The sequence below is a fragment of the Brassica napus genome, chromosome A3 (genome assembly GCF_020379485.1).
Source record: "Brassica napus cultivar Da-Ae chromosome A3, Da-Ae, whole genome shotgun sequence".
Lineage (NCBI taxonomy): Eukaryota > Viridiplantae > Streptophyta > Magnoliopsida > Brassicales > Brassicaceae > Brassica > Brassica napus.
In genome coordinates this window covers 8,928,416-8,945,030 of record NC_063436.1, presented here as the reverse complement: position 1 = coordinate 8,945,030, position 16,615 = coordinate 8,928,416, and the positions used below count along the sequence as shown (strand labels likewise).

The 16,615-nt window shown below is 31.9% G+C and overlaps 2 protein-coding genes across 3 annotated transcripts; both read left to right on the top strand.

Moving 5' to 3' along the window:
* Positions 1 to 1,048: 1,048 nt before the first annotated feature.
* LOC106441063 (E3 ubiquitin-protein ligase MBR2-like) lies at positions 1,049 to 4,295 on the top strand. 2 transcript variants are annotated; one of them, XM_048775692.1, is made up of 7 exons: positions 1,049 to 1,391; positions 1,811 to 1,936; positions 2,232 to 2,927; positions 3,004 to 3,416; positions 3,549 to 3,647; positions 3,742 to 3,879; positions 3,981 to 4,295. In XM_048775692.1, the coding sequence occupies exons 2-7, from the start codon at positions 1,834 to 1,836 to the stop codon at positions 4,131 to 4,133; spliced, it is 1,602 nt and encodes a 533-aa protein (XP_048631649.1). In that variant the 5' UTR covers positions 1,049 to 1,391; positions 1,811 to 1,833; the 3' UTR covers positions 4,134 to 4,295. The 2 variants fall into 2 exon arrangements, with proteins under 2 accessions (XP_048631649.1, XP_048631650.1); XM_048775693.1 differs by lacking the exon at positions 1,049 to 1,391 and adding an exon at positions 2,064 to 2,114.
* Positions 4,296 to 12,997: 8,702 nt separating this feature from the next.
* LOC106392662 (peroxidase 21) lies at positions 12,998 to 14,897 on the top strand. The gene is made up of 5 exons (XM_022715944.2): positions 12,998 to 13,172; positions 13,367 to 13,515; positions 13,591 to 13,779; positions 13,880 to 14,048; positions 14,383 to 14,897. Exons 1-5 carry the CDS (start codon positions 13,094 to 13,096, stop codon positions 14,787 to 14,789), a joined length of 993 nt encoding a protein of 330 aa, XP_022571665.2. The 5' UTR covers positions 12,998 to 13,093; the 3' UTR covers positions 14,790 to 14,897.
* Positions 14,898 to 16,615: the final 1,718 nt, after the last annotated feature.

Genomic DNA, 16,615 nt, shown 5'->3' with positions numbered 1-16,615 from the left:
AAAATCGGATAACTCTAGTCCAACGTACATGAAAGTGAACACTTATTTTGTGTTGACATTACCATTCACTATTACTACTTTAAGATATAAAGAACTTGATTTTGTAATGGTTCAAAATAGGTCTGGGTATTTTACCCGATACAACCAAAATAGCAAAGTAGTTAAACATGTTTTGATATGAGCATGTCCGGATAACCGAACCCAATCGGTTAATTATATCGGATACCCGAACATACATATATATAACATTAAATCTACATCTCTCATTCTCCATTTAGTTTAGCCGACTGTGCAATCTGTTGAAATTGTTGAAACAAAGCTAAGCCTATTTAAAATTGAGATTGATTTAATTATGTAGAATTTGATTGCATCGAAGTTTTCCTAGTGGTTCTATAGAGATCTTAAAATTTTGAAAAGCTTTGCTTTTCTTCTGCATCTGATTTCAAGAGTGAGATCAAAGCACGTTTGTTTGTGTGAGGTGAATTCTTAATTAAGAAGAAGAAAGAAAGAATAAAGATGTGTAAAGAGATCTCATTGGTACATCTTAACTTTCTTCTCATTCTGGCCATTACAATATTTCTTTTCTCCACATTTTTAAGCACCTACAAAATACTAATTTTTTTATCTGCAAAGTATACACTATAAATACCCAAACCCGAAATAGGGATATTCGAATCCGGCCCGGTATATAAAATTAACAGGTTCTAAACTTTTATAATAAAATATCCGAAATCCGAAATACTCGATCCAAACGGAACGGTATCCGAAACAATGCGTCACTTTTCTTGAATATACGTACAAAGGTCATCTTCTGAAATAACAAATCATAAAGTATATAATAAGATGGACACACAAGTTTGTTGGTAAATCCAGTCGAGGCCCATCTAAAATAGGCCCATTATCAAGTAACCAAAAGAAAAGAAAAAAAAAAGGTTTCTTCATCAGCTTCGACCTGTCGTGAAAGGTTTGAAATTTGAAAAATGCAACCCATAATAACAGGGAATATGCCTAATCACGAGTCAGGGACACATAATAAATGGGTGTAGTCGGCAAAAGAACATTGAACGGGTTCCACCGGTAGCCGGTGAAAATGGTCTAAATTTCCCGGCAACGTGCACAACCGCCGCTATTAATCGCATGTTTCGTCCTAATTTTTCCTTTGATGATATGATTATTTGCTTTTCTCTCTTTTTTAAATATAAAAACCGATCCTCTTCCTCTTCCATTGCAACAAATAAAAAGAAAAAAAAGGAAGCAACTTTTTTCTCTCAAAAACCTCTCCTTTTCTTTTCTAAGAAGCTGCGTCATCTGTACGAATCCATTCCTCTCCTTTGCTTCCTCCTCCTTCGATCGGTCTACTCCTTCCTCCATCGCCGTGCGCGCGCTCTGTGGTATGTTTCTCTCTTATCCGATCCTTTGTTTGAGCTGAGGTTTCGTGTTCGTATAACGGTTTGTGTGTATCTATATGCTGAGGCGATTGCAATTAATCAATATGTCTTTTTTCTTTTTTAACATCTCGTCACCGATCATCTGTTTGCTTTTCCATCGGTGACTTTTCCTGCGATCGATCTTACTTTGTTTTGAATGTACAAGTCATCATCGTTGGTATGTGTTGATAGAAGGTGAAATGATCACATCAAATGATTTATATTTATTGTTCTTTTGATGCTCTTCAACCTCAATACATGTATGTTATTATATGTAAATGAACTATTGAGTTTGCTTAGTAATTAAAAGAAAAAAAAAACATTTCTGAGCTTGCAAATGCTTTTGTAGATAAATTTAAATATTGAGATGATTTTCTGTGCAGGTTGAAGCTTTGTGTAATCAGCCATGGGGCACAGACATTTTCCTGGTTCATCCCAATTTTTTGATGATGATGAACATGATCAAGGCTGGAATCATATACACCCAGAGCATCCATATACGAGTCTAGGTAACTATTCGTACATTCATATTAGATCTTTACTCTGTTTCGAATTTCTATCTTTGAACCTCGTTCTCCATTTATAGACTCAACTTTTGGAAGAGATATTGAGTTGATGATGCATGCTTATGTTTAGGTTAAGAAGTTCCATGTGGTTCTCCCTCATGGGTAGATTCGGCTTCACTAGGTAGTGAGAATTAGGAGGCAACATGTTATAACCATCACATATATATATCCTTTACCTTTTCCCTGTGCATGAAATTTCTGATCTTATGTTATTATTAATATGTCCACGTTTTCTCAGAAAGATCTGGGACCAGTGAGAACAACAGACCGCATGCTTATCTAGCAGAAAACTTGTTGAGTGAAGGAGTGCCAGTTTCTTCACATTGGAACTCTTCTATAGGACCAAGTGCCTACACTGCTCCAGTTCATGGTGTGGAGAGGCCACACTACAATCCAGGCACTTCGGGCCCATCCCATGTTCCTTTCATGAGCTCAGCAGTTGCGACTTTCTCTGCTCCGCATGAAACTTATGTGACATCTGCATCTTCTTCGAACTGCAACAGCCATACATGGTCAAATGATAGCTATTCTGATCTACCTATGGAAAATATGAGAGGATCACTGAAGCGGAAAGCCCCATATGATTCTTCCATCTATGAAATGGGTAGCTCAAGCCAGTACCACGGTGACATAGCTTCCTCAGACATGCATTTCCCCTCGGAGTTGCACATGGGAAAATCAATAACTCATGATCATGATCCTCATTACATGCCGTGGCTCATGGACCCAACTCATAGAAGTAATAATCTCTCTATCAGAGGAGAGAGTTCTTCAAGGAATGTTCGGAGCCGTCCTATACTTAATTTAGAGACGGGCTTTAATACTCATCCTACACACCACAATGTAGAGCATCCTACTTCAGGTCAGTTTCCTGGTCAGGCATCTAACAGAGATAAGGACTGGAACTATCCTAGACTCTCCCCAGTTCCTGGAGGTATGCAAACTTCACCTGGTCCCTCTTGAGGTGTTGTTTTCTACATTCATTAACCACATTACATCTCATCTTGCAGATATAAATGGCTTTAGTCCAGAGACGAGTAGTTTTCTTCCTGCGAGAAGTGTTGTCAACAACACATCTGGTGATACCTCTGGCTATCACCAGGGGATAACCGGAAACAGAAACTCTGCAGCTTCACACTGTTTCCCTGGAACTTCAACGCAATCTGCAAGCAGCTCCCGCTTCTCTCATAGGTCAACACCTACCTATAGAGCTTCATCAAACAGTTTGCGGTTGGGACATGTAGCATCTTCTTCTTCAGACAGGTCTCATTTTGTTAATGAGACATACCCTTCTAGGCATCTAAGGCCACCACCACACATTTCATGGCGTAGCAGTGGTCGTCCAGGGAGACGCAGGAGTTCTTATGAGAGGTTTCAGCCTCCTTTCGATGAAGCTGCTCTCCATGAACGGTTTTCATCTCAGGTCTGGTTATCCTTTTCTGTACAACTTACCAATAATAACTTAAGCTTCGAAGCTCAAGCCAATGTGATATAGTGCATATCTAGTAGCAAGTGATGGGACCAGCCTCTCAATATTTTTTTTATTTTGATGCAGGGATTTATGGTTGTAGATCATCATCTGCAGCATGGATCCAGAAATATGCTTGATCACCACAGAGACATGAGGCTGGACATAGATGACATGACCTACGAGGTTAATTTTACAACACACTTAATTCTTTGTAAGCCTTACATAGTTAGAAGTCTTGCAACTGATATTTATATCTAAAATGATTGACACACTTCAGGAGCTTCTTGCGCTGGGAGAAAGGATTGGGAGTGTCAACACTGGTCTATCCAACAACGCAATCTCCAGTTGCTTGTCAGAGACCGCATATTACCCTTTGTATCAAACGGATGAGCAAAGAAAATGTGCAATCTGCCTGGTAAAGATTGCTTCTTCTAAATCATTTTTATGTGCAAGTGGAAGGCTATATGAAGTTAAAAGATAGGCTAATGGTGTGATGTTGGTAATGGTAATGATTAGGAGGAGTACGTGGAAGGAGAAGAGTTAGGAGAGCTTAAAGGGTGTGGTCATGACTACCATGGTGGGTGCATCAAGAAATGGCTGTCTATGAAGAACTCTTGCCCTATTTGCAAAGCCCCTGCTATACCAGATGCTTCTTCTAAGAACCCATAATAAACTGTATTTAGATTATTAGTTTACCTCCTTTACTTTATGGTTATATTTTCTGTGTGCATGTTTTTTTTTTAAAGAAAAACAAAAACATAAGTTGTCATAGTGACGGTTGTAAATAGAAGGGAAATCTTCTTTATGACAAAGAGGTGATCCTTGACTTTCCCCTGAGGATTGGTAAGCTCTTCTCCAGTTCTGTAAGTCACATCTTTCATTTTCCAACCATCACTTAACTATACAGTTTTGCTAAGACAGTAGTTCAGAACTTACTACTAAGAGATCATAAAACAAATTCAGCTTAGCAGTTTTGAGTTTCCTTGGCCACGTTCAACCATTTCGTTTTATAGTGTTTATTGAAATCAAGCATAGCATAGCATAGACTGGTATTTAAAAATAGACCACTAAGGGGTGCTATTGCTTGTATAAGTCTAAATCAACTACCACATCAGACTTAAAATAGGTAAGATATAAAAACTTTTGCTTCAGTTTACAATATCAGATATATGATTTATCTAAATGTTTTAAAATCGTTATCATTTTATTTATAAAGTCAACATGATATCTGATTTCGATGATAGAATTGAACTCCATTTTAAGAGGATTCTAATTTAAAATTTAACTTCAGATTTTAAAGAAATTTGTATAAAAATATAAACTGAAGCTAAAATAACTTTTGGTACAAGATCAAGTTACTTTCAAAGTTGTGTCTAATCATAGTATTCAGGACTTCAGGTTCTACGGCATTAATCATCATAGCTCACCATGTTCATAACTAATGGTACTCGCTAATTTAGGTAGTGCATAGGGCCTTAGAGATATTCGTAACTTAGGATACTAGCTATAATGTAAACTTAATTAAGCAGATTAAAAAACTAAAATACAAATAATAAGGGTATAATAAAATTTTAATGTTAGGGATAAGGCTTTCCTAGAGATATTCATTAGGTCAACTCAAATAAGTCACATTCATTTTCAAAAAATATAAATTATTATGTAGCAATAAGGCCAATAATACACTAACATATTAACGAATATATTGATTTGTTTCGGACGAAACGACAGGAAATCAAGAATTATTATCCGACACGCTTGCTGTGTCGAGCAATTTTCCGGGAGAGAAGCAAGGTTGGTCCACATTTCTAAGAACAAGTAACGCAGTTTCCTTTTCATTCTATTTAGAAGAGATATATGAGAGTAATTCCATATTAGCATCTTAGAAGTATTACAACATTGAACTAAGAAATTCAGGTCGTGTTTCTTCGTTCATAGTTGTCATCAACGATTTACTAATGATCAAAGGTTTCTCTTCGGCTTTAGGGAAGACTTGATGAAACATTCGTTTGAATCTTTAAATTTTAAGTGCCTAATATATGTGTATAAGATCACAAGGTAGTTTATTGGTACGCGGACTTTGGATTTTATTGGTATGTGGACTTTAACCATGGTTTAAAGACATTCCATTACACTTCATCTTGTGCCCACATGAATATAAGACCATGATTTCGGGCTTTCGGGCTTTTTTTTCATTTGAATATCCAGATAAATGGTCAATCTATGAACTATCTCCTCTTAAAGATTAGTCTAACTAGATTTTTTAACCGCGCTACGCGCGGATAAGATATTATATGTATTTCTCAATTCTAAAAAATAATGTATAATATTGTATTATATTATTTAAAGAATATAAAATAAGACCACATAATATAAATATATTTTTTATATTTTCTTTGTGAAAATCATTATGTTGTTTGATTGTTGTACTTAATTCACATATTTGCATAGATATTTGTGATAGATGAATAACTATATTTTTATTATCAGTAAATAATATATATTTATTATATAATATAAGAAAAATGGAATTATTTACTTTTTAACAAACTTGTCTCATGTTGGGGACTCGGTTATAGATATATCATATTCGAATGAAACATTTTTACACTTATCAATCTTCTTAACAATCAAGAAACAAATCTGAATATCAAAACAATATCTCATACAATCTCTTTGTGGAATAACTGCTCTGAAGAAATTGAATTTATGCATCAAAAAGGACTGGAAATGGATGTGCATATGTGTTATCTAAGTCAGCTTTACAAAAAACTATTTATAGTTCATATATCATTTATGTCCATCCTATTTTTTTGTCCATCATTTCTTAAACATCTTGAAATAAGTAATGCTAATTAATAATAAACTTTTTACTCACAAAATAAAAATCAAATTTGTCTAATTATCGCTTAATTTGTCTAACTGATATATGTATTTCTCAATTCTAAAAAATAATGTATAATATTGTATTACATTATTTAAAGAATATAAAATATGACTTCATAACATAAATATATTTTTTAAATTTTCTTTGTGGAAATCATTATGTTGTTTGATTGTTGTACTTGATTCACATATTTGCATAGATATTTGTGATAGATGAATAACTATATTTTTATTATCAGTAAATAATATATATTGATTATATAATATAAGAAAAATAAAATTATTTACTTTTTAAACAAACTTGTCTCATGTTGGGGACTCAGTTATAGACATATCATATTCGAAAGAGACATTTTTACAGTTATCAATCTTCTTAACATTGAAAAAACAAATCTACATATCAAAACAATATCTCATACGATCTATTTGTGGAATAACTACTCTGAAAAAATTGAATTTAAGCATCAAAAAGGACTGGAAATGGATGTGCAGATATGTTATCTAAGTCTCCTTCACAAAGTACTATTCATAGTTCATATATCATTAATGTCCATCTTATTTTTTTGTCCACCATTTCTTAAACATCTTGAAATAACTGATGCTAATTAATAATAAATTTTTTGCTGGAAAAAAATCAAATTTGTCTAATTATCGCTTAAATATTTTATTAATATGGTCTAAGAAGCTTTTAAGTGATATCATAGTTTAATTTATTAGTTTTTTTTGTTAATTTTTAGAGGTTTTTGTATTTAAGATTTTTTTCCATATTAAGCTTCTATTTCTTTCACAGAATTGATATATATATATATATATATATCATAAAAATTACCATCAAATCAGTTTTACTTATTTATTATTTTGTTTTAACGAAAATACACTTTTTAAATAATTTAATTTAAAATAAAATTATATATTAATTTGCTGTATTTTAACAATTTCATTGATTTAATTAATTTGCTTTGGTGGATAACTTAAAAAGTTTTCATATGAATCGGGGAAAGCAAGCTTATGTTGTTATATTATATTTATTTTGTGTATATAGAATCTATATACAATGCTAGTGTAATAAAGAAAGAACATTATTTTTTTGTAACTTCAAAAAGATACATTATTACAATTTGAAATGAATCAAAATTGAATAAAATGGTAATTAAATATTTGTAAATCTAATTGTTTAGTTGGATTCTCATGAAAAAAAAAATCGATTGGTTAAACAAATGTTTCAAAATTTGTTGTGGTATTGTTTTGTCTATAAATTATAAAATTTATTGAATTAATATATTTAATTATTGCATCCTTAAATAATATTTTATTAAGACATTAGAAAAATATGTTTTGAGTTGTTTTGTCAAATTGTACAAAAATCTATGCTTTTTCATATTTGTAACTTCAAAAAGATACATTATGACAATTTGAAATTAATCAAAATTGAATAAAATGGTAATTAAATATTTGTAAATCTAATTTTTTTTATCTTGTTTAGTTGGATTCTCATGAAAAAAAATCGATAGGTTAAACAAATGTTTCAAAATTTGTTGTGTTATTGTTTTGTCTATAAATTACAAAATTTATTGAATTAATATATTTAATTATTACACCCTTAAATAATATTTTATTAAGACATTAGAGAAGTATGTTTTGAGTTGTTTTGTCAAAATTTTACAAAAATATATGCTTTTTCATATTTGTCACGAAAATTTATATGTTAAACTTACTTTTACAAAATTCTTAACTTTGTCACGAAAACAAAAATCTATGATTTTTCATATTTGTCAACGTTCTCACACTTTCTAAGAATATATTAACTTAGCCACTTACTTTTTTTTTTTAACAAAACAAAGTATCGGAGTCTTGAAAGTTGAATTCATATTATTGTAAATGTACATAAAAGTTTGTGATTATATACTTAGTGGTTCTTTATATGTGTCCAAGAAAGTGTCAATGGCTTAGTGGTAACTGTTCTATATATATATCATACCAACCCGGGTTCGATTCTCACCTTCGCATTGTTTTTTTTATTTTTTACGAAAAATAAATGAGATGACATGGCAATTTCGGGTTCTCTGATTGGTTGATTTTTCTATCCTATGTGGACACCCTCTCCATGGCTTATATCCCCCTTTTAGTATAGTATAGATCCTTTTACATGTCCAAAATAATACCCCAGATTAATAATAATATATATATATACATATATGGATCATTCAATTTCCAAATTATCCAAACATATATATGTTTGGATCATTCAGTTTTTATACCGTAATTTTTTCATGTTTCATAAATTTCAAGACCGATCCTATATTTCGATATTGGAAACAACAATGGACTTGTGTTTGTGGTATCAGACTATCAGTTATCATATACTCCTTCTGTTTCCGAAAGTAAGATTTTCTAAAGTGTTCACGCTTATTAAGAATTTAATAAATATTTATAATTTAATTTTTTTAATTTTATTATACACTTTCCAATAACTTTTCATCAATGAAATTTAATCCATTCAAATATTTTCATTTAATGTTTCTTAAAAGTATAAAAAAGTACCTTAAACATATAGAAAATCTATCTGTAAAAAATCTAAAACATCTTACTTTCGGGAACGGAGGGGGAACGGAGGGATACGTTGAAACCTAGGGAAATGATTATAATCTTTCTTGTTTAGATATAATTTAACATGTCAGTTAGCAATTTGTGTTCTATTTTTGTCATTCATCAACCTTTATTCCACGGCCGCTTTCACTATTCCAAATATATGATCAAGATTCATTGCAAGAATATTGCATTTCAATCTTTCTAAACAAAACTTCGTATTTAAAAAGAAAATCATTAGTATTATACTTTTATTACATATTTACAAAATAAACTAAACAAAACGCTCGGAATCTTAGAAAGTAAATACATTGTTATTGGTGAAAGAGGATCATTACTCTCATAAGCATCTAGAAAAAAACACATATACTTTTAGATGTAGAGTAAAACTGGGGTGGGGGATCATATACATAATGAGTGTTGAAGATAAGTGAAGCATCGGCAACAAAGCATTATGTGTGGAAGTGAATGGATTGGACGACAGCCGCCATCGGTCAAGAAAGTGGGATCCTTGGTTTTTATTAGTGGTTTGCAAATGCGCATGCGATTACGCAAGTGCCTAAAATGTCAAACTTAATGGCTTTCAATTAATTCATTCATAATACACCAAGGAATCTTCGAAAAAAATATTGCATGCTTTCAAGTTAAGTAAACTATGAGTATACTTTTAAAAATGCATTAGAAAACTAATGAAGTGTTTATCATTGCAAAACGAATTACGATACCAATCTAAGGGCATCTCCATCCCTACTCCATTTTTTCCTCTAAAATAAAGTAAAAGTGAATATGGAGTAAGGAATACTCCAACCCAACTCCATATCTCACTCCATAATGAAATTTACTCTATAAATGGAGTAATCTCTTTTTTGTTTGTTCATCACTCCATTATGGAGTGAGAAATGGAGTAGGGTTAGAACAATTTTACTCAATTTTTACTTTTACTCCATTTTGAAGAAAAAAATAGAGTTTTACATTGGAGATGCTCTAAAACAGAAGTATTATTAATGCAAGATATTTTAAACAAACAAAAAAACTTAAATTCTAGTTTCAAAAAAAAAAACTTAAGTTCTTGTAATTATAAATTTTCTGAAATAATACGTATGAACTTTTTTTATATTGCTCTGGAAAAGCAGTGTTTTAGTAAATTGCATTATAAAAATTTCGCACTACATGCATATTGTGATGAAATATATTTAAAATTTTAACTTAATACGACAAACTGGAAATCAAGAAAATGAGACGACATCCTTCCTTATAATTTTTTTTCCTTATAATTTTTTTATGAATACTAAGTTGAAATAGTGGCAACCGATTTGAAGTTGCTGATTAAGATAGGTCTAGACTCGTAAACGTCCAGCAAAAAGCAACTCTCAGTGCCACCATAAATGCATATAAACCGAACTCACCAAATGTTTTGTGGAGTGTGTTATTACATAAGTGATACAGTGGTCGACGGATGAGCGGCTGATGATGATATAGAACATTCAGTGACGTCAAAATATCCCATTTTAACATCGATAAACGCATTAATTTTGCATCAAGAACATGTCCGAAACAGTGCAGCCTCAGTGTAAAGAAAAAGAACATTCGCTTATGGCAGCAAAAAAATTTCAAAATCAAAGGCATCATCTATTACTATAACATCATAATATAATTGTAAAACATGAGTTTGCCTATGTGACAAAAATGTAGACAAACGTTAACTGTTAAAGAAATTAGAGTAATTAGATTGATTGGCGATTATAGGTTGAATGTGATTTTGAAATATATTTTTAAAAATTTGATTAAATTTTACCTTACTTGATTATAGGCATAAAATACATTGAATAATTTAAATATTTTATCTAAAAGTTATTTATAAATTTTAATGATAAAACTTGATTAGATTTTTTTAGAAAATATTGTTGTATAATTAATATTTTTTCTTTGTTAATTTAATTCTTTATATGTTTTCTTCTACAGTATTACTGTATAGATTTTTTTTTTTTTTTCGACAAACAACCCTTTTATATTGATGAAGCAATGTTATCCTCATGGAGGAAATTTACAATAGAGATTGGTACATAATAATGGTATGTGTATCCATCACCAATAGTAATTGTTTTTGCAAGAGAGTCTGCAACCTTATTATTGTTTCTTGATGTCCAAGCAAACACACAGTCTTCAAATCGATCACGCCATAGATGTATTTCTCTTATCCAATTGCAGTACCTGAAGCTCCGTTTGTAGCATAGTACCAAATCCAATAGTTGTTGACTATCACCTTCAAATATCAATCTCTTATACCCTTTTGTCCATGCACTCTGCATTGCCAGTAATAACGCTTGCATCTCTGCTTCCAAACTATCATTAATTATTCCATGTATCACTTGACCTGATCCTTGATAAGTTCCATTTGTGTCTCTAAAAATCCAACCCGCTTTTGCTTGACTTGACGCTGAAATTCCTCCATCATAATTACACTTCATATATCCATCTGGTGGTTTTTTCCAGCTTGAAAACACCGACCTGTTCCTACTGTATAGATTTTTATGATTCGATTCTAACAATTATAAACGTTAACACGGCTCCGGTCCGAAATGACGTAAAACGGCTTTACGGCTACACATGCTCAAAACTCGTATAGATCACTTGGACCAAAGACCGGAAAACTAATCATTTATTATTTTTTTTTAATACAAATTATATTGTATGTATGATGTATGTATCTCTATAAAAGATAACTTAAATATCATGACATCAATCATAATCAAACTCTTCCAAAGTTCCAAGTGATTTAGTAAGTTCTTGTTCATGTGATCGTTGAGCATCTACTAAAACATCTTTCGTATTTGAGAAGACTTCTCACAATGTTCGAGTTTGACCATGGAATGACAATCATGCTGCAGCCCGACTCACAAAAAGCTTACCGATCGAGTCGGAGACCATATCCAACTCGAGATTTGAAGAGTAACTACTCTCTTTTAAAGTATGCATGCATTACCGATTTGAGAAAAAAATGCTAACATCACACAAATGTCTCTATCGAATATCTAATCCTCAACCCCATTTTCCAACAATATATTTCAATTATTGCTATATATATTATAAGACTATACTGTAGAGTCTATAACTTTATCTGAATTATATTTTGGTTAATTAATGGTTACAGATAATTAAAATTTTATATTTGTGGCCATCTTTAGAGATTTTTTATCTAATATGTATCCAATAATTTTGCCATGATGTAGTACATTAATGGGCCATGCATACACATACTTGTGACTAGCTAGTCCATTTCTCTTGTTCTACTTTTGTTACAACTGCAGAAACGAAGCAATAAGTTTCTAAAGAGAACTATGAATCCAACTAGGTAATGATATTTCGAATGGAAGGTAAAATGTCAGTAAGCTGTGAGAATCTATAAAAAATGGTCGTACAAGCTTTTGCAGTGAAGGGTAACAAGAATTTTTTATTAGTGAATGAACTTTCGAATTTAACATAATAGGCTATATATAGCATATAGTATACACCTAGGGATTAGCATGGTTGTAAGTTAATAGAGTTGGTCATATTCTAGACGGTGATGTGCAATATTCATATTCATCGCAAGCATTAAAAAATAATGTAAATATTCTATTTTTTTTTTCAATCCGATTCAATCAATTAGTTAGTACGTAATTCATATTATATCTCCTCCTTTTCTATCTGCTTTGCTTGTGGAGCATGGAGTTGTATGGGGATGGCTAATTAATAAATGAAGGTTGAAAAAATTGAGTAGAGGAAAAGGATAGTTTTGTATTATAATAGAACAGAAGTGAAAAGCCAAACTAATTAGTTTTGTATGATTATAGGATAAAATAGGAAATCAAGTCTCATTGTGACAAAAAAAAAGAAAAGGAAATCAAGTCTCACTGAATTCACATGTTCAACAACTATTGAGTTCACATAGCTAGTGGTTATAAATTTCAGTATTAATATGTGTTTATAATTTATAATTAAGAAACCACCAGTAATTACAAAAAGTGAATAATTAATATGGGCAACCACTATGGCTAATAAATAAAGATAATTATATAATACACTCAAGTCCCTTGAATTCTCTATATAACCCTACTTTGGTACACATAAAGAGACACACCAATCAACAAAGTAGAAAAAGAAAAGAGAGAGAGAGAAAGATGGCGAATGCGAAGATGCCCTTCTGTCTTTTGGCCTTCTTTTGTCTGTTATTACAGTTATTTTCCATCTTCCATATCGGTAATAATATTCCTCATTGCTCTAATTACATTGTGCCTCTCTGTGGTTCAAAAAAAAGCCTCTCAAATATCACATTTTTAGTCATTTAATTTCCACCGTAAAAATTCAACAAATATTTTCTTTTTATAATGATAGAATCGCTAACACGCATGTAGAGAAAACGAATAATTTATAGATTTTTGATAAAATTGTAGGGAATGCGGAACTGGAGATGAATTATTACAGAGAGAGTTGTCCTAGAGCGGAAGAGATAATCAGACAACAAGTGGAGACGCTTTACTACAAACACGGTAACACAGCCGTATCTTGGCTCCGTAATCTTTTCCATGACTGCGTCGTCAAGGTAGTTAACTGTTTTATCTACTCATAATATAATATCAAAACACGATTTATTTATGTTCATGTCTTCTCTTTGTAGTCGTGTGATGCGTCACTGCTACTAGAGACAGCGAGAGGTGTGGAGTCTGAGCAAAAGTCAACGAGGAGTTTTGGTATGAGAAACTTTAAGTACGTTAAGGTTATCAAAGACGCACTTGAGAAAGAATGCCCTTCCACAGTCTCTTGCGCTGATATTGTTGCTCTCTCTGCTAGAGATGGTATTGTCATGGTACGTATAGATATATTACCTATATGCATTTTAAGGTTAAGTTAATTAGTTTGGAATTGTTTTTATAATTGTGGTGCTGTTTTTTGGTTGAAATGAATAGTTGAAAGGGCCAAAGATAGATATGATCAAGACAGGAAGGAGAGACAGTAGAGGAAGTTACTTGAGTGATGTTGAGACTCTAGTTCCTAACCACAATGACTCCCTCTCCTCTGTTCTCTCAAACTTTAACTCCATGGGCATCGATGTTGAAGCAACCGTTGCTCTATTAGGTAACAACTTTTAATTCCTTATAGCAAATCTGAGTAGTAACCATCTTTTAACTGCACAGACCAATAGATTTGAGCCGGAAATATTAAGATAACTACTATTTAGAATGAGATAATGATGTAATTAGTTTAAGTCATTATCTGATTAGAATATAATCTTTGTAAAATGTTAAGCTATTGCTATGTGAATAAAACAACACAAACTTTTCAGGGCATGGTAACTAACACTACCAGGATGAATATTTTGGTTTTTGTTTTTTCACGATTTTAGAAAAGAAATGAGTTTTACAAAAAATGACTGTCACTATTACTCATCAGTCAACTTATATTATCGTAGGTGCTCACTCCGTTGGTAGGGTCCATTGCGTTAATCTAGTGCACCGGCTATACCCAACGATTGACCCGACTCTAGACCCAGATTACGCCCTTTACTTGAAAAATCGTTGCCCAAGTCCAAACCCGGATCCGAACGCAGTCTTATATTCCCGTAATGACCGTGAGACTCCCATGGTTGTGGACAATATGTATTACAAGAACATCATGGCTCATAAAGGGCTCCTTGTCATCGATGATGAGCTAGCCAGCGACCCGAGGACGGCACCTTTTGTGGCCAAGATGGCTGCGGACAATGGTTACTTCCATGAACAATTCTCACGCGGTGTCAGGCTCTTGTCCGAGACCAACCCTCTCACCGGTGACCAAGGGGAGATAAGGAAGGATTGTCGTTATGTGAACTCTAAATGATTATAATGTTGTGAAAGATAATAATAATCATGTGTGTGTATGAATGTATGTATGTATGTAACTATGTATGTTAATGGTTTGAATTCAATAAGAAGAAATATCAAATCATTATGGATTGAGATATAATAAAATCGTCTAAAGGTCCGATGAGTTTTTTTTTTAATCATTTGTGTGTTGTGTTAGATGAGTTTTTTAAAATCATTTTTAATCATTTGTTTGTGTTCGGGAGTGATTTAAAATCATCTAAAATTAGATCATATGATGATACGTACGTAGATACAAAATTTGTTAAGAACTCAACGTCGAAAGTATGATGATTTATTGATATATATGGTAAAGTTCTTAGAACTTAACATGATATCATCATCCAGTAATTGACATATACGTAAGATATATGTTATCAATCATACAATACTATCAAATTGGAGACAAAATAGAACTAATGACCTTTTTTACAAAACATGTTAAAAGTTTCACATCAAACATACGATGAGATCTAGAATAATATATAAAAGATCAAAAACGAGCTCAATTTATTAATTACTAATTACTAATTTATCATTTGGTTCTTAGTTCCAGTTTTTGAAATTTAACAATTTTGAGATCTTCTAACTACAATGTCTACCATTAAACAAATTATCTTACACAAAATAGTGGTCAACTTGGGGAAAATAATTAACTATTATTTATCAACTTGTTGACGCCACAAGCCAAATCATCATCATCGTGTTTGTTAGTTGTGAGAAGCCAAACGAGTTGGGTATTTCTCCATGTGTCACATCTCTTATTTCAATCATTTACATTATTATACGAATTTTTATTCTTAGTTTCTATTAAATTATCGGCAAATAATTTGGGCAGTCTCATTTGCTGTCTAATTAATAGACTTGTTTAATTTTTTTTGGGTCAAACTATAGACCTGTTTAGTTATTTGTATAAGAAATGGCAAATATCATTAATAGTAGTAGAAAGGTATAGATCTTGACCTCTTATCGTGAACTCATGTATATAAAAATTAAAAACCAAGTTAAAGAAGTCATATCACATGTAAAGTAAACTCACGGAGTCAAATTAATCACTACTTAGGGCCTGACTGGTTCAAACGCAGCGGTTGCGGTTGCGGCTGCGGGCGTTTGCGGATGCGGGTGGTTGCGGTTTCTAGCGGTTTTAAGAGATTTGTACGACTGGTTATGCGGTTAAAAATTAGTGCGTTTGCGGGATAATTATGACTGGTTAACTACCAAATACAGCAGCGGTTAAATAATAAATTAACAATATTTACATTTTATATAATTATAAAAATATCAAAAATCATAATATTATAATAAATATGTAAATTATATTTTCAAAGTTATAGTTTTAAATTTTTAAAATTATAGAAAATATTTTTATTTTAAAATTTTATAATATTAATTAAAATATAATAGATATATTTTAGTATTTTTATAATTCCATTTTAAAAAATTTATTGAATATTTTTATTTTTGTATTTATATGGTTTTTAAAGAAAAAGAAAAAAAAATTATCCTCCCGCAACCGCCCGCAACCGCAAACGCTAGCTGGAACCAGCTTTTGATTTTAAGAGGTTCAGAGCGGTTTGAAGCGATTTGTAACGGTTTGGATGATTGTTTCGAATCGCTGTCAACTGCTACCAACCGCAAAAGCTGCGTTTGCGGGTGGTAGCAGGGAAACCAATCAAGCTCTTAATCCAAATATTATTACAATGGATCTAATGCAATTAATACGAGATAATGCATATATGATTAGAGAATATGACTGAATCTTGAAGAATAAAATTGTAAGATAATTGCTATAACGAACCTCTA

Coding starts and splice junctions, on each gene's coding strand:
- LOC106392662 (XM_022715944.2), top strand. CDS start 13,094: ATGGCGAATGCGAAGATGCCCTTCTGTCTTTTGGCCTTCTTTTGTCTG. Junction 13,173..13,366: donor ATTTTCCATCTTCCATATCG/GTAATAATATTC, acceptor ATAAAATTGTAG/GGAATGCGGAACTGGAGATG. Junction 13,780..13,879: donor CTAGAGATGGTATTGTCATG/GTACGTATAGAT, acceptor TGAAATGAATAG/TTGAAAGGGCCAAAGATAGA.
- LOC106441063 (XM_048775692.1), top strand. CDS start 1,834: ATGGGGCACAGACATTTTCCTGGTTCATCCCAATTTTTTGATGATGAT. Junction 3,417..3,548: donor ATGAACGGTTTTCATCTCAG/GTCTGGTTATCC, acceptor ATTTTGATGCAG/GGATTTATGGTTGTAGATCA. Junction 3,880..3,980: donor GAAAATGTGCAATCTGCCTG/GTAAAGATTGCT, acceptor GGTAATGATTAG/GAGGAGTACGTGGAAGGAGA.